The sequence below is a fragment of the Chiloscyllium plagiosum genome, chromosome 4, assembly GCF_004010195.1.
Source record: "Chiloscyllium plagiosum isolate BGI_BamShark_2017 chromosome 4, ASM401019v2, whole genome shotgun sequence".
NCBI classification, from domain to species: domain Eukaryota; kingdom Metazoa; phylum Chordata; class Chondrichthyes; order Orectolobiformes; family Hemiscylliidae; genus Chiloscyllium; species Chiloscyllium plagiosum.
Window position 1 is genome coordinate 135,448,620 of NC_057713.1, and position 22,737 is coordinate 135,471,356.

Sequence of the window (22,737 nt, forward strand, 5' to 3'; positions counted from 1 at the left end):
TCGGAGGCTGAGGGGTGACCTTATAGAGGTTTACAAAATTATGAGGGGCATGGATAGGATAAGTAGACAAAGTCTTTTTCCCTGGGGTCGGGGAGTCCAGAACTAGAGGGCATAGGTTTAGGGTGAGAGGGGAAAGATATAAAAGAGACCTAAGGGGCAACTTTTTCACGCAGAGGGTGATACGTGTATGGAATGAGCTGCCAGAGGATGTGGTGGAGGCTGGTACAATTGCAGCATTTAAAAGGCATTTGGATGAGTATATGAATAGGAAGGGTTTGGTGGGATATGGGCCGGGTGCTGGCAGGTGGGACTAGATTGGGTTGGGATATCTGGTCGGCATGGACGGGTTGGACCGAAGGGTCTGTTTCCATGCTGTACAACGCTATGACTCTACACACCACAAGCTATCACCCTAAAGGCATCTTTCAGATTGAGGTCACAGCTACTGCTTTATCACTGCATTTTCACATAAGTAGAATATTTTAACCCAACTCTTTGATTGTATCAGGAACATATTACTTTAAGAAATTGTTCTGGATGCACTCTGAAGAACCCAGTTTTGAGCTCCCTTTGCCAATCTGCTTCACCTGATCTACATGTAGGTTTTAGGGTTACCTTTCTTACATGCTCCGTATGTCTTGTATTGCACTCCAATCTGTAGTGCAACTATTGTAGGTGGGCCTCTAAACTACACTCACAAGTGACCTTTCCGATGTTCGTATTTCTACCTTTACTCTTACAAAATGAAGTAATGCCTCAGACACCTCAGCACTTTCTCCCAACTCACCTTCTCAAAAGTATCTATCTGTAAGTTTCAATTTAATTTTAGCCTTATTTATTCACCAATTGTGGTTTCATGTGCCTCCTTTCCACCTTGTAGAAATATATTTATTTTATGCTCACTACATCTCATGCTTCAAAATTTCCCGTTGCTCATCTGTTGGCTAAGTTATTTGCACAGTTAATTTGTTTCATTCTTTTTTTATTACCATTGTCATTTTATTAGTTTCATGTTGCTGTACGTTGCACATAATAGATCTTTCTGACACTGATTAGACTTGAGTAACTGCTATCTTGAATTGTAATATTGCTGTTGAGGAAGAAATATTTCTGATATTTACCTTGGCTGTAGAGGGTTAGTTGTTCTATTGAGGGCTACAAAATCTGATGTCTAAATTTCAATAAGCTTGTCTTTCTTTATAGACTCTTGAGAGGAATTGGAAGTTGATTCGTGATGAGGGACTGGCTGTTATGGATAAGGAAAGGGGATTTTTCTTGCCAGAAGATGAAAACCTGAGGGAAAAAGGTGACTGGAGCCAGTTTACACTTTGGCAGCAAGGTAATATCTCATTATGAGGATATCACTATCAGAGATGAGTGACATTACTGTTTTCTTTTTTATTTTTTCATGGTCTGGACATCATTGGCCTCTAGATTACCAATCCAGTGACATTGCCACGATGCACCCCTTTCTTATTGCAACGCATTGCACACGAATAATATGTAAAATTAAACATTTTTTTCTGATCAGTAAACAGAGTAACCAGATAAAGAGGAAACGTGATAAATTATTGCTTTCTTAAATCGCATGCAGTTTTGAATAAATCAAATTTGAGATAAACTTGCTTTTCGTTTTGTTCATCCCTCGGCACATATTGTTAAGTCCATTATTAGTTAGCTTTTTTTTATAAGCTGTGGGTAAATATCTGGATAAACCTTCATGAACATTACAGTAAAAGTGGAATGTTTTCAGTTCAATCCAAAAGCTTCCTCTCTTTGCGCCAGTGAAGCATTAACCCGATGCTGAAGGTACAGTTTCTGAAATGTTAATGCAATCTGATACATAAAATCATACAATGCTACAGTGCAAAAGGAGGTCCTTTGACCCATTGTGTCTGTATGGCTCCCAAAAGAGCTACCCAGCTCATCCCATTCTCCCACCCTGACTCTGTTAATTCATCACTTCAAATATATTTCCAGCTTTTCAAACCTAGTGTAGGATCCATCTCCACCACTCTCCCAGGCAGCGCATTCCAAATCTTAACCATGCTCTCAGTAAAGGCGTTTCTTTGTGTTGCCAAATTCTGTACAGACGCTATCTGCAAGTTTGCTGATGTCACCACCACGGTAGGCTGGACATCAAGCAATGATGACTCTGAATACAGGAAGGAGATAGAGGTCTTGGTGCCATGGTTCATTGAAGATAGCCTCTCTCTCAATGTCGGCAAAAGAAAAGAACTGATCATTGACTTCAGGAAGGAAGGAGAAGGACATAGCCCTATCTACATCAGCAGAGCTGAGGTTGAGAGGGTGGGGAGCATCAGGTTCCTCGGAGTGACGATAACCCAGCAATCTGGTCTGGACCTCCTGTGGTCAGGAAGGCACAACAACGCCTCTTCTCCAGGCAGCTCAGCAAATTCAGCATGTCCATAAGGGTCCTCACCAACTCCTACAGATGCACCATTGAAAGCAGACTGTCCAGGTACATAATGACCTGGTACTGCATCTGCTCTGCCCTGGACCGTAAGAAACTACAGAAAGTTGTGTGCACAGCCCAGACCATCACGGAAGCCACCCTCCCATACCATGGACTCCGTTTACATTTCTCGATGCTGTAGAAAGGCTGCCAACATCAAAGACCCCTCCCACCCTAGTAATGATTTCCAGCAACCTCTTCCATCAGGAAGAAGATACAGAAGCTTGAACATACGCACCAGCAGGATCAGGAGCAGCTTCTTCCCTGCTGTTATTGGACTGCTGAATGGGGCTCTCTAATTTCAAGTCTAATGTTGATCTTGCTTTGTGCCCTCTTGCTGACAATCGTGAAATTGTGACCCTTGGTTACTGATTTCTGATTTGATAATCAACCTGCCATGTGGAACTGTTTCACATGCTTTCTGCAAGTCCAAATATACAATATTCACAGCACTACCCTCATCCACTGCCTGTGTCACCTCATCAAAGTACTCCATTACATTTGTAAGTCATGACCTGCCCTTAACAAAGCCATGTTGACTGTTCAGTATTAACGTATTTACCGTTAGTGTATATTTACATTATCCCATATTATGGTCTCCATCAGTTTTCTCACTATTGATGTCAAGCTGACAGCTCTGTAGTAGCCTGGGTTATATTTGCAATCCCCCAGTTCCTCCAAAGTTTATCCTATGTTACAGAGACGCTTGGAAAATTTCTGTCATTGGCTTTGCGATTTGTTCCCTCACCCCTCTCTGCAATCTAAGGTGCATCCCTTCCAGGTCTGGTGATATCTCACCTTGGAGTGCTACCAGCCTTTGAAGAACCTCTTCTTTATCTATCATTGTTCTGCTCTGTTGGTCAACACCAATGGGTCTTTGTCACCATTGTCATTGACTATAGTCATTTGTGAGCTTTGTCAGGGACTGTCACATTATTGGCGGCACGGTGGCACAGTGGTTAGCACTGCTGCCTCACAGCGCCAGAGACCCGGGTTCAATTCCCGCCTCAGGCGACTGACTGTGTGGAGTTTGCACGTTCTCCCCGTGTCTGCGTGGGTTTCCTCCGGGTGCTCCGGTTTCCTCCCACAGTCACAAAGATGTGCAGGGTCAGGTGAATTGGCCATGCTAAATTGCCCGTAGTGTTAGATAAGGGGTAAATGTAGGGGTATGGGTGGGTTTCGCTTCGGCGGGTCGGTGTGGACTTGTTGGGCCGAAGGGCCTGTTTCCACACTGTAATCTAATCTAATCTAAAATCTATTGTGCGACAACATTTACTGATAGGGGATTGCACTTTGTTGCAAGTTGTTGTAACAGAAAAATCTGATGTGCTGAGGACTGGAAAGTGAAATTGCTGCAAGAGGTAATGAAATAATGGGCTAAGTTCTCAGCTTCTTGTCATGACCAAAGTTCCTTATCATATGACATCCTCTGACTGAAGTTCTGTTCTTCTGGCTGTGTAACTCAATATTCTGTTAGCTTTGTTGACTGCTCCCATAAAGTTAGACATGTTGACAATTCACTCTGCAATGGTTTGTAAACCACCTTCAAATTCATTGCTAGCTATTTTCAATGCTATTTGAGGAGAGTACCCACGATCGATCTATCAACCTGTGGTTGATATTTTCTGCTGGCTTACATTAAATTTTGTCTATTATGTAGCTGTTATAATTCTCTATGATTCCAGCCTCTTAGTGTATTTTAACAGTAAAGAGATATTGGTATCTGAAACAATCTTCCTAACTTGGAATTGTTTAAAAAAAAATTAGCAATAATAAATGGGAGAATTATTCAAGACAGTTTTGCTGATTATTTTTGTTCATTGTTCAGTGTAGTTCTTCGTGTGGGTTCTTCAGCATTTAGGGTGTGAGAAGGGAGATGATATTGAACAGAGGGAAGTGATTTCACTTGTCTCCATTTGATTATTATATTTTTATGTTGTACCAATGCAAACTCTATTGTAGAACTACTAGTTGCTCAGTTATTTTACTGACCTTTGATGATTTACACACGTTTATCCACACTGGCTTTACAATTATCCCACTCCTGGCTGACCTTCAATGTTTTTGCCCTGGTTTCTGAGCAGTTCATTTCTTCACTGGTACAACCTGCAGTCATGGTTCAGACATTCCAGTATTGGAAGGACACAGAGATTTGAAATGTAATGCATAAAGGTGAGCCTGGCAGTCAGTGCTCACTGTAATCCAGTTATTATTACTTGGCAGGCATAAAGCAAAAACTAACAAACTTGGTGTTCTGACCTCCGATAAATCAAACCAGATGTTATTCCATCCTACTTTCATCAGCTGCTGTGCATTTGGTTGCTAACTCTTAACTCTGTTTCATAAATGTTTAATCATTTCCTTATATTTTTGAGTCAACAGATCATCTTTTTCTGAATCAACAGATCACTTTGTTCATCTTTATTACCAAGCTTGTATTACAATTGTAAACAGTCCATTATCCTACAGCTTCCACCTTCCCTCAGGTGTCACCTTTATGATTAATCTGTTCTTAAAAAGCTCTTAGCTGTTTTTGATTTCCGTATCTGGAGTACTTCTTTGGATATCTGGGTGAAGACATGATTGAGCTGAGGTGCAATTTCCCCCAGTCTATACCAACATCTTGTTTCCTTACTGTACATTACCACAAGTGTCAAAGATTCAATAGGGGTTAATGGTATGTTTTATAGCTAAAATAAAATGTGAAGTTAAAATTTATCCTGATGAATTCTAAACCCTTTATTTCTTTAAATGTGGATTTTTAGGAGGTTAGAGGGTGAAAGAAACCAGCTTTATACACAAGAGGAGCAGATCCTGTCAAGGCAGATGTCACTCAGCAGATATGTGCATCAGAGCAACTGAATGCACAGTTACTGAGCACTCAATTGCAGTCCTTGGTGGATAGAATTGGACTCCGACATGCAGAAAGATGAGCTAGTGTAGATGGCTGTCATTGACCCTATGACACACACAACCCGGATTATTGATGGAGTAAAATTTTATGTTTGGAGAAAGCTTTCCCCCCCTCCACTTAGTGTGGGTTGGATGAGTGAATTAGACATGGGAGTCTTACAAATGGAAGAGGAATTGGCAAAGGGACACAAAACTAGAAAATTCACCAACTCATGCTAAACATACTTAATTGATCAGCGTGTTCAGGATACATGACAGCATCCATCTGAACAAATCGGGAATCATTTTGGAGTTGTTAGGGACAGTGGACAGACAGGTTGTTATTTTGGGTATCGTATTAGTGCGAATTTATTTGGTTTAATCCTAAAATAACATGGTGTCATATGACGCCTGACTTAATTCTAAATTAATTTACTCTCTCTAACCCCACCCTTAAATATTTTCAAATCTGAGTGAAATAACTGAAAAGCTCTGAGGATTAAAAGATTGTTGGTATGTTGTCCACCAGTGAGAAAAATTGTGCGTGTACTTCCATTAGATGTGTGTCAGTACATCAGTTGTGGTTGAATTCGAGGTAAGTTTTGTGAGGTGGCTGGTCATGAATTAATCTTAATTGTGACAATCTGAAATTATGCTAATACAGCTGCTGTCTTGTATTCATTTTTCTTTGTCCCCTCCTAGGTCGCAGAAGTGAAAAATCCTGTAAACAAGTCCCGAAAACATGTGCCTTGTTTGAAAAGTTTCCTGAGTCAACGGGCTGCAAGCGTGGGCAGGTGCATTCAAAATATCCTCATCCTTTATTGTCGCAATGTATCAATTCAGTGTTAAGTGGGTTTTTTTTAATATGGAATCCCAGTAGTGTGGAAACAGGTCATTTGGCCCAACAGGTCCACACCGACCCTCTGAAGAACATCCTACCCACACTCATTCCCCTACACTAGCCGATCAACCCTGCATTTCTCATGACTAATGCACCTAGCCGATAAATCTCTGAACAATGTGGGTTATTTTGCATGGCCAGTCCACTTAACCTACGCATCTTTGTACTATGGGAGGAAACCGGAGCATCCAGCAGAACCCCACGCAGACACAGAACGTGCAAACTCCACACAGTTGCCTAAAGTTGGAATCAAACCCAGGTCCCTGGTGTTGAGAGGCAGCAGTACTAACCGCTGAGCCACCGTGCCTAAAATATTCTATAGATTTCTATTACAGAATTTATGAAATGTGACCAGTGAATTTTGAACAAAGATATAGCATCTATTATTTAGCAGTTTGGAATAAAAATAAATTCTAGTTTGATTCAAAAATAGATTTTTTTTGTTTTTAAAAAAAAAATTCTCAGCTCACAAGTCGTCACCATTAAATAAAAGATTACAATGCATCATACTTTCACACCAATTAAAATGTGTGTTGAAACAATTCATTAAGTTCCTGACTGAGCCTTGTCACGTGTGGCGTCTGTAATTAGCTTGACATCGCGAGTCATGGCATTTGCTTGCAAGCATGAGAGAGAGAGGCTGTCCATTTCTCCATGACATAACCTTCAGAAGCAGGTGAGATGCTCCAGTTTTAAAAAGACAGAGATTGAGATATACTGTGATGCATTAGGGATGAGTCTAGCATTTAGAGTCCTCAGTGTAGTACTAGTTATTAAAACTTGACAGGTAAAACAGTTTTAAAAAAACTTAGTGTTCTGACTCCAACCAAATCTCATTCCTCCTCACCTTCATTAGCCACCGATTCTTTCTGACGCATTTAGTTGAGAATAATTGAGACCAATTTCTAAGATGTGTGATAATTTCCCAATCAATTGCTATAACGTCAGCAATCTGCTATTGACCATTCTGATTTGTCTTTCATGCACTTCTGAACAGGAAAGTCATAAATAATAGCTTAGATTCTGTGCTCGAAATGAAAATGAGATCGTGGACACTTGTTATTCTGGCAGTAACTTTTGTTTTTTTTCACAAATGTAGTTAAAGATGGAACTCAGGATGTTGCTGTGCAAGCTCTCTCTCCTTCACAGACTTTATTACACTATTACCTCACCAAGAGATTCGGTATTAACACATGAAGGATCTGAATTTGCAGTATTTATTCATAAGTTATTCATTAAGCATGCCAAAAAAGAAATTCAAACTTGTCTAATCAAATGTATCACAAAGCTAGTCCCTTTTTATTTCAAAGCTGTTCCTTAGCTTAAGGAGACTCTATCCTTGATATTTTTCAGACGGGCAATAAACCAGGCTGCGCTCTGCTCAGTCTGGGTTAATACAGAGATGAAAAGGATTTTGAGAGGCCTTTTGTTTGCATATAAACAGATGATTAGATTCCCATTAGTATGGAAACAGACCCTTCAGCCCAACAAGCCCACACCGACCCTCCGCAGACCCATTCCACAACCCAATATTTATTGCTATCTCTCTCTGACTTTCTCTCTTCTCTTCCCTCCTCCCCCCCCCACCCCGGCAGGTAACCCACGTGTTCCATTTATACTGGTTTTTAAAGGCAGTTTGCTTATTGGGACTGTTGTGTATATTTGTAACAGCATAATTAAGTCTAGTTTGGATAGGCTGAGTTCTGTAGGGGTTCTTTATTCTGTTCTTTGTGTTTCATTGTGTAACTTTGTGAATAAATTATTGTCTGTTTTAAAGTCTAGTAGTCAACCTAGCCAACTTACTCCGGGTAATTTTCACTGTACACTTACCGAAACAAATTGCAGAGTTATGGTCTGGCACTGCCTGCTTAAGAATGTTTTGAGTGGTCTGGCCATTACAGATGTAAGTAAAGCTTTAATAATGTGATGTTTAGTCTTGTCAAGCAACCTCTCTGGTATTGAAAATTTACATCTAACAATTTGAAAGAATTGACATGTTCTGATAGAATTCCTGCAGTGTGGCAACAGGCCCTTCGGCCCAACAAGTCCACACAGACCCTCCGAAGAGTATCCCACCCAAACCCATTCCCCGTTTCTCTACATTTACCCCTGACTAATGCACCTAACCTACATGTCCCTGAACACAATGAGCAATTTAACATGGCCAATTCACCTAGCCTGCACATCTTTGGATTGTGGGAGGAAACTGGAGCACCCGGAGGAAACCCACGCAGACACTGGGAGAATGTGCAAACTCCACACGGACAGTCATCCGAGGTGGGAATTGAACCCGGGTCCCTGGCGCTGTGAGGCCACAGTGCTAACCACTGGGCTACCGTGCTGCACCACCATTCCTTCCTTTTAAAATCATCATCTGAAATCTTTTAAAAATACTTTACTTTTTATCTTCTTCCAACCTCTCAATTCCATCTTTCTTCTTCCTCCGTTTGCTTTTTGTTCAAGGTTTTACATGGAATTCAGCAATCAGTTTACGGTTCCTGGTTCAGACTGAATCTCGGGACCCGGGAATGGTTAGTGCACGTGAGAGGTATGGGGCCAGGGTTTCCAGTTTCTCAGCAATAGAATCAGCAGGGAATGCATCTCTGCCACGTGTGAGAGCACTGCAGTTGTCTAGTGGGCTGTGGAGTGATAACTAACGAAGGGCAACGTCTTCCCTTGACTCAGAAGGAAGTCCTACCTCAGAGGGGCGCTGGTCATCAGAGAGTGATGGCCACTGATGGCACTACAGGATTAGATTAGATTACTTACAGTGTGGAAACAGGCCCTTCGGCCCAACAAGTCCACACCGACCCGCCGAAGCGTATACCACCCAGACCCATACTCCTACATTTACCCGTTCACCTAACACTACGGTCAATTTAGCATGGCCCCAATTCACCTGACCTGCACATTTTTGGATTGTGGGGGGAAACCGGAGCACCCGGAGGAAACCCACGCAGACATGGGGAGATTGTGCAAATCTCCACACAGAGAGTCGCCTGAGGCGGGCATTGAACCCGGGTCTCTGGCGCTCTGAAGCAGCAGTGCTAACCACTGTGCCACCGTGGTTCTGCTATATTCTCAGAAGGGAAGTTGCACAATGTCAAATGGTTTCATTCCCTTTTTGTTACTTTATTGATTTTGCAGTGTATCTTTGATCTCCTTATCTAGAATTACTTAGCAATTTATTTAGTTCACCTTCCCCTTCTATACTCTTCTGCATCAATATGTATCATTCCCATCTCTTGCCTTTCTGCCTGTTTGAGAGCGGGGGGAGCTTTTGGGGAGATCAGTTTGTTAGAATTGATCATCTGAACTGGTTCCATTTAATATTTCTTCCCTTTGAGATTGGTTGGTCCATTGAAAGTAAGTGGCCAAAGATTTGGAAACCGTTTGGTATTTTGCATCATTCAGGTTTTTATTCCCCTTGGGAGAGTAGTAGAGAAGTGTTGGAAGCAATAGCAGGCTGAAGATAACCTCTGACCTGCATCTTGAATGCTCCTTCCAAGGTCAGCAAATACTGAAGTGGGTTTAAACCTGGATCTGGGGCACTGCAGCTGACTCAAACACTGGAACTCTCCTAGGGAGCCTTCTAAACATCATATGTTTTAAACACAATCAGTGAATGTGAGAATCCATGATCCTTTTGAAGGAAGGGCTTAGCTACAGTCATGAACATTCAGATTATCTAAGTCATACCTTTTTCTTGATGTTTTTGGGACCTTCCTATTCACAAATGGCCTGCACATTTTCCAATCTTACAACAGGAAATAGACTTCAGAAGGGTCCTCTATTCACTTTAACGTACTCCTGCATTAATGGAAGCCACTATTTAGATGGACGGTTCTTTCATATAGCTAATGCCCAATTCAAATTTACAAATGGGAGCTTTGAATTGTAACAATTTGCCCATGGCTGCAGGTGTTTGTTTTAAACTGTTTGGTGACGTGCATTTTGGAACCTGTTTTTAAAATTAATTCAGTTTTAATTAGTATTCAAACTCCAACATTGCTCCAAACAAACCAGTTTGATCATTTTAGCCACACCTATTGGTGGAAAGAGGCAACTGGAATAGAATGTTTCCCTCCTGAGGGAAGAGCCAACAGTGTTATTGACACAAATCTAAAAGCAGAATGGTGCAGGTGTTAGAAATCTGTCATCTCTGCCCCCCTCCCTCACCCTGCTCCCCCCTACACTTGTTTATCTGCCTTCTCCCCCCTCCACACCCACTGTCTGTGTGTCACCCCACCCCCACCCCTCAGCACCCTGAGTGTGTCTGTGTCCCCTGATGCTATGTTACTGTCTGTGTCCACCCTCCCTGTTCCAGCACCCTGTGTATATGTGTCTGTCTCTCCCCGCCTATTGTCCCTGCCTCTCTGCTCCCTCCCTCTATGTCTGCTGGTGGCCTGTGTCCGTTCACATGGAAAGGAATTGTGTATCTGTCACTGCCCTGGGTCTAAGCACAGGAATCACTGGGTGCAGTGAGTTGAAAACAGCAGCTCTGTATGTCAGCTTGAGGAGCCAGCTGCTTTGTACCAGTTTCTTTTCCAAAGCTGAATAGCAGAGCATCTCTTTTGTCTGAGTCCCATTTTTATTTGTAGGCCTGTTGGTCAGTGAAAGTCAGATAGTCAACTTTTTTTTTATATAAAGAGGCTTTTCTTGAACGTTACTTTGCTAATGTGGATAGATTGCCCTACCCAGGGTAGTGTACAGAACAGCTGCACAGCACTAATTAATGCATTGTTTGCTGTGTTTGCTGATCAACGTATCTAAGATTTGGTAGATTGGAAAGAATAAAAACAGAAGTCAGCTATGGGAGAGGATCTTCAGATTCATGTGTTGAGCATTTATCATTAATAAGCAGTATATGCGTTATCTCTAAGTGGCTTGAGGGTTTGAAAAATGCTTTTGACCTTTAACCCTGCCTTACCCACTCCCATTTCATACTTCGCCTGCAAATCAATAAGATGCACTTAGTGGCTTATTTGAAAAGCAAATGAATCAATAACATGTCTAGGTCAGCTCAATTTTAAAGAATTTTGAACAAGGACGTTTTATCCCAGAGAGGTTATTGAGAATTGGTGTTGTATAGAAAGACTTTATAATGGAACCTTTACCCCACTAGACACATACATTTCTTCTGAAAGTAATGTTCTTTTTCTTCAACAGCGAATATATTAGTGAGGGCCAACGAGCATGAGCATTTTTAGGTACACTCAAAAGTCACTATCTAAACAAGACCCTGCCTTTTTTTGGGGGATTAACCAAATCCTACTTCATTCCCTCATTCCAGTTTTTAATGGCTGCTTCAATAATCTTTCTTCATGATTTATTCCAAAACTTCTGTAACTCTTTAGCTATGAAGGTTCTGTCTGATTTCCCCCTCCCTGCCTAATTTGCTCCCTTTTCACTGGTATTCCAATCCTTCAATATTCTGAATAACTTTCTCCTGCATCTCTCTTGTAAAGTTACTTTCAAAGTTACAACTAGACTAACGTGAAGTTTCGACTTGCCCCCAAAATAAGCCCAAAAGTTTTATTGAAAACCTAAATATTTGTTGGTCCTCTTAAAGTTCTGGAACTTGAACATAATTGTATTGCTCTCTCCTTTTCCTAATGAACCTGGTTTGCACCATCTTTTCACCCTGACTCGATTATTTTATAAAATCTCTCCATTGAACTGAAACAGCTGCGTATTGGCCCAGTTAACTAAAAGATCTAATCATTCTGAATTGGCTGCAAAATGCCTGTTTGTCCTTCTTAGTTTAAAATCATTAGAAACTTAGTGATATTTCTCATTAAGCTCTTACCAAACCACTGATACAATACCAACTATCGGTAATAGTTACTTGATTCAGCACTGTTTATTTGTTTGTAACTGGCTATTGGCCATTATGGTGCAGTGGTAGTGTCGCTACCTCTGAGCCAGAAGGTTCAGTTTCACCACAAGATGCTGTGCCAAGGGGACCTGTCCTAACAGAGCAGGTTGATGTATATCAAAAAATAACTGGCTACTAAAAGGCAAGTTCCAAGTATGTAGCTCAGAGAACCAAGAATTGAGAAAGAGCTGGAAAGCTGCAAGTGGAGTAGAGTTGTTGTCTGTCTTAAGTCGACAAGAGTAAGTTGTGATGTGTCCAGACAAATTGACATTGAGGCTCCTGCACCCAAAGCACTGCAATGTGTCAAATCTACTTCAACGCTCATCAGGCTATCAAACTGCACAGGGTACAAACTGCTGAAGGTCCCAGATTACTATCCTGTATACTCACTCAGACATTCTTTTCTGCCTAAGATAACAGTTTTTGCCAGCCTCAGTTTCTTCATTTAGAGAAATGCTCAACTCAGAGCAATGCCTCCTCACCTCTTATTCTGTGACTTACAATGGTGATGTCATCAGCAAATTTGTGAATGGAGTTAGAGCTGAATTTATCCGCGGTATTAGTTGCTCCCGTTATCAACTGCAATTTCCTATCCACTACGGAAATATATCATTGAGAAAAATCCATCAAGCTGTTTTAATATGACTTTCTTTTCTTAAATCTGTGTTGGTTGTTCATTAATGAATTATTTTATCTGAATGATCACCCACTCAAACTCCAAAGATCACTTCAGAGAGCTTCCTTTTTTTAAAAAAACTACTAAATATATATTGTCTATGATTTTCAAGTCTTGCCAATCTGTTTGAACCCAGTTAATTTTCAAAAAGAGCAAAGTTGCAGTAGTTAGTCACCCTATATTTTGATTTCAGCAAATTGTCTGTAGTTGAAGTATTTTTGTTTATCAGTATATTTGCTTTTTTACTCACTTGGAGGGACATGGGTGTCACTGGCTGGGCCCAATATTTATTGCCCATCCATAGCTGCCCTTGATAAAGTGGGGATAAACTGCCTTCTTGAACTGCAACAATTCACATAGTGTGTGTGTGTGTGTTATTTGCAAGTAATATAAATAAAATTTTGGCAAAGGATTTGCCACCACCTACTTATTGACTGCACTTCCGTCTTCAACACCATTACCAAGATCCAGGTCCCCCCCCCCCCACTGTCTATAACTGGATTCTCAACTTGCTGACCCGCAGACTGCAATCAGTAAGGATAGGTGACCACACCTTCTCCACAATAATCCTCAACACAAGGCAGCGTACTCAGCCCCTTACTGTACACCTTATACACTCATGGCTGTGTGGCCAAATTCAGCTCTAACTCCATTCACAAATTTGTTGATGATATCACCATTGTAAGTCAGATCTCAAACAATGATAGGACTGTGTACAGAAAAACAGATTTGTGGTTGATGGCATGATGTAAAGACGACAATCTCTCCATCAATGTCAGCAAAACAAAGGAACTGGTCATTGACTTCAAGACTCAGTGTGGAGGACATGCCCCTGTCAGGATCAATGGGGCTGAGGTGGAGATGGTCAAGAGCGATGGTCAAGACATTTCTGGGAGTGATGATCATCAATAATCTGTCCTGGTCCACCCACCTCGATGTGACCGTTAAGAAACCATAACAATGTCTCTACTTCCTCAAAAGACCAAGGAAATGTGGCATGTCCACAAGGATTCTTATCAATTTTTATAGGAAGAGACCATCACACAAATCAGCCTCCCATCCACTGGCTCCATCTATACTTCCTACTGCCCTGGGAAAGCAACCAACATCATCAAAGACCCCTCCCACCCTGGCAGTACTCTCTTCCCACACCCTTCCATTGGGCAGAAGATGAAGAAGTTTGAATACATGTATGAATAGATTCAAGAACAACTTCTTCCCCGCTGTTAACAGACTTTTGAACAGATCTCTCAAATGTCAATTCTGATCTCTCTCTCTCTCTCTCTGTCTGTCTCTCTCTCTCTCTCTCTCTCTCTCTGTATCTCGGTGCATGTGACAACAAAAAAATTAATCAGCAGTCAGATTATTAACATGTTGGCCTATTGTCTGTTAACATTAGATTGAGAGTGTGAGAAAATCATTTTAATTTACTGTTGTGCATTTTGTTTTAGATTAAGTATTCAGTTATGCACCCAGGGACTCATGTCTGGCCTCACACTGGACCCACAAACTGTCGCCTAAGAATGCATCTTGGCCTGGTCATTCCTAAACAAGGCTGTGCAATCCGTTGTGCCAATGAGACCAGGTAGGATGTGACTTGATTTTTTTGAACATATTTATAATCAACAGGTTAAAATCACAGAAACACTTGTTTTAAAAATGTTTTTCTCAATCTCTCAGTAAAATCAGTTTCATCCAACCGTTTTTAAAAATATAAGTATTTCTGAGTAATTGTGACTATTTCACTGAGTTCTCCCAGTCTAGCACCACAATGCCTGGGTTACTTCCAACATTACAGCCAGCTTTTGGGAGAATTCCAGGGTTTATACAACTGTACAAACCTACTATTTGTTAACTGGAAATAACATCTGATTGCCTTGATTGAAATGTAATTTGATTAGTCTTAAACTTTTTTTTTTGAACTTATGTTAGAATGCTGTGAGACCTTGTGGAGAGGGTGTTGTAGCTAGGAGCGAGGGAGAGAGAATTGAAGTACCTGTTATCTTATTGCAGCTGCCAATGCTGTGGATATTTTGCATAAGATGGAGACTGACCTGCCTAGAGGCCAGTTGTGCCAATTAAAGACCTGTTCCTACTTCCAGCTGTGTGAACCACCCTGAGTGTTCAAGGCAGTGGGCCCTCCTATGCTGTGTCTCATGGAGGGACAGTCCCTGACTTCCTGCTGACCGAGCTCCCCTTCAGTTCCTGCCCCCCCCCCCCCCCTCACAACCTGTTTATTCTGCTGTGTCGTAATGTCACCATACGTCAATAAAAGTCTTGGTTGGATACAGTTGAACTACCGGTCACCACTTCTGGAATTATAGTTGTAAAGGTGTAATTTAAAAGCTGATAGGGAGTTTGCTGACATTCCATTCCATCTATTCCAAATTGTTGAACATCTAGATCTTAAGAAACCACTTTACCCGTTCCTAACTGTAGTCAGATTACAGATGTCACCAGCACCTTGTACAGCTGCAACATAACCTCCCTGTTTTTAAACTCAATTCCTTTAGCTATGAAGGACAAAATTTCATTTGCCTTCCTAATTACCCATTGTACCTGCAGACCAACCTTCTGTGATTCCTGCAAAAGGACACCCAGGTCCCTCTGCATAGCAGCATGCTGCAACTTTTTGCCATTCAAGTAATCATCCTTTTTGAGATTATATATTAGTGAGGCCTGTTCTGGAGTACTGTGTCCAATTCTGGTGTCCCTGCTATAGGAAGGATATTAAGCTGGAGAGGGTTCAGAAAGGATTTACCAGGATCTGGTACGAAGGAGGGTTTGAGTTATGAGGAGAGGCTGGATAGGCTGGGACTTTTAACTGGAGTATCAGAGGTTGAGGGGTGACCTTATAGAGGTTTATAAAATTATGAGAGGCATGGATTAGGTGAGTGGCAGGTACCTCTTCTGTAGAGTGTGGCATATTTTTAAGGTGAGAGGAGAAAGACTTTAAAAAGACACAGTGTGGTTTGTGTGTGGACTGAACTTTCACAGGAAGTGGTGGATGTGGCTACAGTTAGAATGTTTAAAAGACATTTGAATGAGTACATGAATGAGAAATGTTTCCAGAGATATGAGCCAGGAGCAGGAAGTTTAGTTGGGATTATGGTCAGCATGGACTGGTTGGATTGAAGGGTCTGTTCCCCTGCTGTATGAATCTATGGCTCTGACTATATTACTCAATCACCAAAGGCTTCCATCTTGTACTCACGTTTTATTTCAGGAACCTATAAATTTCTCATCCAAATTCTCTTCTAGAAAGAAATGTTAAATGTCTCTAAACTTAGTTTTGATTTTCACCAAATGTGAAAATGCAATGTTGCTGTCTGTCTGCAGAGAATGGAAGGAGGGCAAGGTGATAATCTTCGATGACTCCTTTGAGCATGAGGTTTGGCAGGATGCGAACAGCTACAGGCTAATCTTTATCGTGGATGTGTGGCACCCAGAGCTGGCACCTCAGCAACGAAGAAGTCTTTCCCCAATCTAACGCTGTATCTCCGACATAAACTAGAGAAAGCAAGTTGGGGGTTGAGCAAACATGAAGAAATTGTGTGATGTATTGAAGTGCAACGAGTTCCATTGATTTCTACTTTTCCTGAAATTCCTGGTGCAGCAGAGTTTCCAGACTGAGGGTAATGTGTTTTTCCAAAACCAAAGCAATTAAATAAATCAGAAGGTCTCCTGAAATATTTTTAAGGGGACATTCTTTATAATTGAGTGATCATATTTGACCTGTGACCTCTCCCAAAAGTTAAATACTAAGGTCAAAGCTGAATAAAATCTACAGAGAAACATCCAATGTAGGAGTTCTCCAGTCGTGACTTGGAATAATTTCAAAATAATTCACCTGAAGCAACTGAAGAATCCTTTTATTGGAAAAATGGCTGGATTAGGTAGCTTTCTGCCGTATTCAATGTGAATGCAGTCTGATTAATTTATGTAAGGTATAGATTGTCACAGTTATGTAACTGACCTTCAGTGTTTTGTATTTCTCTGTACAATCAAAGTTGCTTATTTTTAATCGCTGATACTGACAAGTTACATAAAGATGATTTGTACCTCCCCTTGCATTTGGTAAAATGCATTTGCATGGCACATAGATGTAGTTGAAATCAGCATTTCCTTTTTTATAACAAGTGATAGGAATTGATTATTAAAAGGGTACTGTTACATGGAGATATTAATTTAGAATTTATTTTGGTCTACTTAATTTCTTTTTAATAACGTGAGTGTTAATGCCCTCAATGGGGGAGCTGCCTTTGCGAAGTTACTAAGCCTGACTGTGAGAGCAAGATTGATTAGCTCACAAAGTTAATACGACATGATCACTGAAGCATTTTGAATTAACAGATGTATCTGTGCCTAAACTGAGCTCACCCACACTGTGCTTAGTAACTCCTTCAAAGTCATTCCCCCAGCTGGATCAGTAGCACTCAGTTCAAATAAAAAATTAAAATTCCCAAATTGTGTAAGTCATTATAGAGCAAGTTTCTGACCATCAGTGTTGCTTATAAAATTATAAAAATGAATCCTCTTGAATTCAGAATTGCTGATATTAATTTTGTAGGAAGAGCCTAAAAGTACACTCTCACAAGGTGCTCGTTACTGCACATGCCAATGTTGAACTGTTTTTAGTGTGACAAAAATGAACAAATGCCAAAGTGGAAAGGCACACTCATTCAGTAGACAGCTGATACATCTGCACAAAGTGCCAAAAAGCAGATGGCTTGTGACAGCTGTAATACATCTACAATAAAATGACCATATGCTTTTATCTTCAAATTTATTACACTCTGTGCAAATGACAGATTTTACTTTGAAGGAGCAAAGCATCAAAGGCTAAGTTCACCATGTAACTGAAATACTTCTGTCTCAAAGCAATCACAAGTACAGTCAGGTCCCTGCAGAGAGATGGGGATTGCAACCTGGAGCAAATGTTATTTACATTCTCATAGTGATAGCTCTTAGCAAACTATCTAAGAAGCATTATGTTGGGTACAGAAGAAGCACGGAAAATATATTTTATTTCAACAAAAACATGTATTGTGATTTTTAAATATATCGCATTCTGCAGCATCTTAGACTAATGCTGGTTTACAAACGATCCAAAGGAATTGAATTGGCTATACATAGGGAAAAGAGCTTTTTATCTCAGTTCAGCCATAGTCTATCATACATACTATAATATTACCAGAGTCTTTTTTTTTAGTAATGCAAATGTAATTGAATATTTCTTAATATCCAAATACTACAGCAATATAAATTAAACTTTGTATTTTACTCAGTTCTGAGTTCAGGAAGTTCAAAGTACTGACTAAAAGCTGCATGGTGCCTAGCTTTCAAGTAACCATGGACAAGGTCAATCAGTTCAGAACTAAATAAAAGAAACAAATAAAATCAGGGGAGTAAGAATCAGTGAGATCTAAAGTTGCCTCCCAGTTATTTTAGGGTATGAGCCCTTCTTCAGGAATGAGGAAAGTGTGCCAAGCAGGCTAAGATAAAAGGTAGGGAGGAGGGACTTGGATGCTGCCTGACCTGCTGCGCTTTTCCAGCAACACATTTTCAGCTCTGATCTCCGGTATCTGCAGTCCTCACTTTCTCCCAGTTATTTTAGTAATGTTTTTATCTATTATGGAAGTAAAATACCAAAGCCTCCTTGTAACCATAAATAAAAAATACAAAAATTGGCTTCAAAGATACTGCAATATTTTGTAAGTTGGTTTCAAAATATTCTAATATTCAAACCTGTTGCTTCCCTCATCTCCCCATTATGAAACACTGCATGTACATGTTTGAAGAAACTCCGAGCAATATTGTTGCCATAAGTCGCATCATTTTAGTGAGAGTTATTAATCCTTGTAACCATAAATAAAAAATACAAAAATTGGCTTCAAAGATACTGCAATATTTTGTAAGTTGGTTTCAAAATATTCAAATATTCTAATATTCAAACCTGTTGCTTCCCTCATCTCCCCATTATGAAACACTGCATGTGCATGTTTGAAGAAATTCCGAGCAATATTGTTGCCATAAGTCGCATCATTTTAGTGAGAGTTATTAATGGGAATATTTCTCTGCAATCCTCTACCTTCAAATAAGTTCTAATTTACTCTCTATATTAAAAAAACTGAAGGAACTGTGGGTACTGGAAATCAGATACAAAAACAGAAGTTGCTGGAAAAGCTCAGCAGGCGTGGCAGGGTCTGTGCAGACAAATCAAAATTAACGTTTCGGGTCCGGTGATCCTTTCTCAGAACTGATTTAACTCTGCTTTCTCTTCACGGATCCTGCCAGACCTGCTGAGCTTTTCCAGCAACTTCTGTTTCTGTTTTTGATTTACTCTAACCTCATACAGATCTAACTTTAATTTGAAATGAGTTGCGTACAAGCCTATGCTTTTTTTAAGCCTAGCTTCAATCCACTTCTATTTGAAATGACTACTTGCAATAGGAAATGTGACTGTATTCTGTTCCACTGGCAGAGAATAAATTGAATGCATTTTATTTTATTTTGATATTTGGTAGAATAGTTTGTTTTCTGTTGGTATCAGATTGTTGTGTTATAGTGAGTGATTACCAGTTACGGCACTACAAATTCCTTTCATTTTCTGCTATTGATTTTGAGATTTTAATTCTAAAATTACTACTGTATATCGCTGAACAAAATGAATTATTTCTGAGCATTGTATGGCAAGTGTTGAACACACTGGTACATGTTGATTGTTACGTTGCTGTGATGGTTTTCTTCAAAAAGGATAATTTTTTTAAAGCTGCACGTCCTTCTGCATCTATGGAACCTCATAATCCATCTTCAGGAAGATATTTTTTGTAAACGAGTCTCAGACAATGTCTTTCACAGTTATCCTTTGAGTTACACAAAGTTCATAATGTTCTATTTTATGTACATGTTAGTACTGGCGTGAATGCAATGACTGCTTTTTTTAAAAAGTCTATAAACCTGAACAAAATGGAACTACCACTATGATTGTAGGATTTCAATTTGTATTTCTGACTGTAAATAGTTATTTTTGAAATGAGAGTTTTTAATTATACATTGGGTTTTTATTTGGCTCTTGGATCAAGAACCATCTTTTGTTTTATTTACAGATAAAAATGCTGGGATGGAATAATATGTTGGAATTGATGATCTGTAAGTTATTGATAGACACTTTGTAAAATGGATAAATGTCACTGAGCTTGATTTTCTCAAAATAAAACACAAAAAAAACACACAAGTATTTCTTCTTTATTTGCTCAATCAACTGAACAGCTTTGTGGTTAGCAACATTACCTTCTTTACTGAATTGAAATAAATTGCATTGATGAATTTTGAGCATTCATCCAGCAAATAAATCAAGGAATGGATAGATGGATCTTTGGCACTTTAATATTATGAACAGAAGGCAGGGTGAAACTCCATTTATTAGTTTGAGTCCTCTTATGAAATAAAACCCATCCTTTCTTGGTTACTACTAAAAGACACAAACACATCTGAATAGTACGTGCCTGTTATCAAGAAAAACAGTTCTGCATTAATGAAAATTTACCTTCACTCTTTCTTAGGCAAAATACCAATATCTGTTACCATGGTTACCTATAGCAGATACAAAGTTCTTTAGGAATACTGTTTTAAATGATTTCTCATTCTCATATTGACTTCATATTCAGACAAGATGACAATTTTGTCTTTGAAGAAAAATGGAATAAACACTTCTGATAGTTGAATGTGACTTGAGTTAAGCAAATGCTCCGTTAATGTTTGCATCACTGAGATCCAGTGGGGAGTTGCCATTGTTTCTGTGAGCTATGAGATGCCTTTAGTTCAGTGCAGAGCCAGGAGTGGCTGCGTGTTGTCATCATCCTTGTCCTCCTGCTTCAGGGCACCTGGTTCCACCACTGACTGTGACCTATCAGAATGACAAATCAGGCTGTTGTTAAACAGAGCATTGATCAATACAAAATACTTCACTCTCTGTGACAAACTAGAAAAGATACACTCTTGTTAGTGGTGTGTAATGTTATTACAACATGAAAATTAATTGAGAGAATGTCCATTACTAGTTGGAGTACTATAGAGAGGTCTGTCTGAGTAATCTATTAGGACAACAACTTTTAAAGATGCCAAAAATGTCTCAGAATTTTGTCATTGCAACCTGGTTTTAGCTGTAATATAAACCCTGCCTCATTTGTATTTTGTGTTCACTGTGTGAGTGCACATAAGCTGTTCTTTGAACATTTAAGGTGCAACAGATAAAATGTCATATGAATGGAGGAGGTAAAGCATTTTAAATATATTTCTCAACAAATTTTTGTTTCTTCATTCAAAAGTCGTTTGCTTGTTATAGCCGAGCAAAATCCATGAACCCATTAATTCTCATGTCAGTGGTGTAAGAAAATAGCAGGCGACAACTCTCGCAACAGCTTTTGTGGGTGGGTAAAGGCACCAGCTGTTGTCGCAATAAGTTATGCAGACAAAAAGCTGCAGGTTTGATTTCTGATCTCTGCTGAGTGAGCAAAGTCAGCTCAGGCAGCTGTTCCAACATTTACAATTAGCTTCAGTACTTCGAGGCGAAATGGTGGATTGAGGTTTTCAGGGCATCGAGGTGGTTGTGATTGATTTCCCTTTTACCAATCAGATTTCCTATTGATGATTATAGCCCAGTCATGGGTATTTTAACAGTGTGGATTGTTATGAACTTAAATAAGATTTAATGTCCCATGGCAAACTTCCATAATAATTGTAATATATCAGATTGAAAATAGTCACCCTTAACTCTTTTTAACAATAGGTCATAACATGTCTTTAGGTAAGATTCAGTTTTGAATTATAGGAATTGCCCTTAATCACAAATTTTATCCTTTTTAATCCCTGTTACTAAGGGAAAGTCACCATAATCTTACCAAACCAGAGGACTGCACTCTTGTTAGAGAGTTGATTAACCGGAGGGTCAGCGAGTGAAGAGGTTGAGAAGGGGAATCCTTCACACTAACTACAGCTGCTTTGGGAATCAAACCCACACTGTTGGCATCACTCACGAGCTGTCCAGCAACTGAGCTACCTGGCCCTCACTAGAGAATATACAAGATGTGAAAAAAATTAATTGCTGCCAAGATCAAAATTTACCCCCAATTCCCATGGTTTACTTTATCTGTGAAATGTATTGCAATTATTTTACTTTTTCCCTTGCCGATGCAAACATTTTCACATTCAATTCTGAAACCCTATGAGACATATGATGAAAAAAGATCCACTGTCATCTCTATAGTAGCAGCAGGTTGTGGGTGACAGGTATAGGCTAGGAAGAGTGGGATGCTCTTCGGTTGGTCAATGTGGACTTGATGGGCTGAATGGCCTCTTTCTACATTGTGGGGGTTCTACAGCACCTGTCTGATTGGCTGTCTTTGTAACTGCGGTTTACGAGAATACAGTTTCAGAAACAACCTGTCCTTAGCATTGTACCGTGTTGGAACCCCAGTCTGTCTGAATCTGTGCTGCTCTTCCTCCTGTAACGATTCACTGGAAATCAAACCCTGCTATACCCAGACTCGTCACAAAATATAAAACCTTTTATTGAAGTATACAAAGTCCTCAATTTACCCATCTGATCACCTCCGGTTAATAATAATCTAACACCAGGTTTCTCTATTTAATAAACTACTAGGAATGGTGCAGTAGTGAAGGTTTTGGATACCTGGATAATTGGGGCTCTTTCTGGGATATGTGTAACCTCTACAAACAGGAGGATCTACACCTGAACCAGAGGGGAACCAATATCCTGGGGAGACAGACTTTGCTTATGCTCTTCGGGAGGGTTTAAACATATTCAGCCGGGGGATGGGAACCAAAGTTGTAGTTCCAGTGTCCTGGAGGTTGACAGTAGTGAGGTCAGAAATGAGATTTCAAGGTCGCAA

The 22,737-nt window shown here is 40.0% G+C and overlaps 2 protein-coding genes across 9 annotated transcripts in view; one reads left to right on the forward strand and one right to left on the reverse strand.

Moving 5' to 3' along the window:
* The window catches only part of unm_hu7910 (un-named hu7910), a 225,457-nt gene extending 207,139 nt beyond the window's left edge, over window positions 1-18,318 (forward strand). For 7 of the 8 annotated variants that reach the window (XM_043689310.1, XM_043689302.1, XM_043689307.1 and 4 more), the window contains 5 exons: window positions 1,204-1,339; window positions 6,071-6,162; window positions 7,369-7,452; window positions 14,275-14,408; window positions 16,163-18,318. In XM_043689310.1, the coding sequence (XP_043545245.1) occupies window positions 1,204-1,339; window positions 6,071-6,162; window positions 7,369-7,452; window positions 14,275-14,408; window positions 16,163-16,313 (597 nt within the window). In that variant the 3' untranslated portion in view covers window positions 16,314-18,318. The remainder of the gene's footprint in view (window positions 1-1,203; window positions 1,340-6,070; window positions 6,163-7,368; window positions 7,453-14,274; window positions 14,409-16,162) is intronic. The other variant, XM_043689309.1, reaches the window with a different exon arrangement.
* Window positions 18,319-20,194: 1,876 nt separating this feature from the next.
* LOC122549458 (clavesin-1-like) overlaps window positions 20,195-22,737 on the reverse strand; it is a 68,892-nt gene continuing 66,349 nt past the window's right edge. Inside the window, exon 5 of the mRNA XM_043689311.1 lies at window positions 20,195-20,732. Within this exon, the coding sequence (XP_043545246.1) occupies window positions 20,648-20,732 (85 nt within the window). The 3' untranslated portion in view covers window positions 20,195-20,647. The remainder of the gene's footprint in view (window positions 20,733-22,737) is intronic.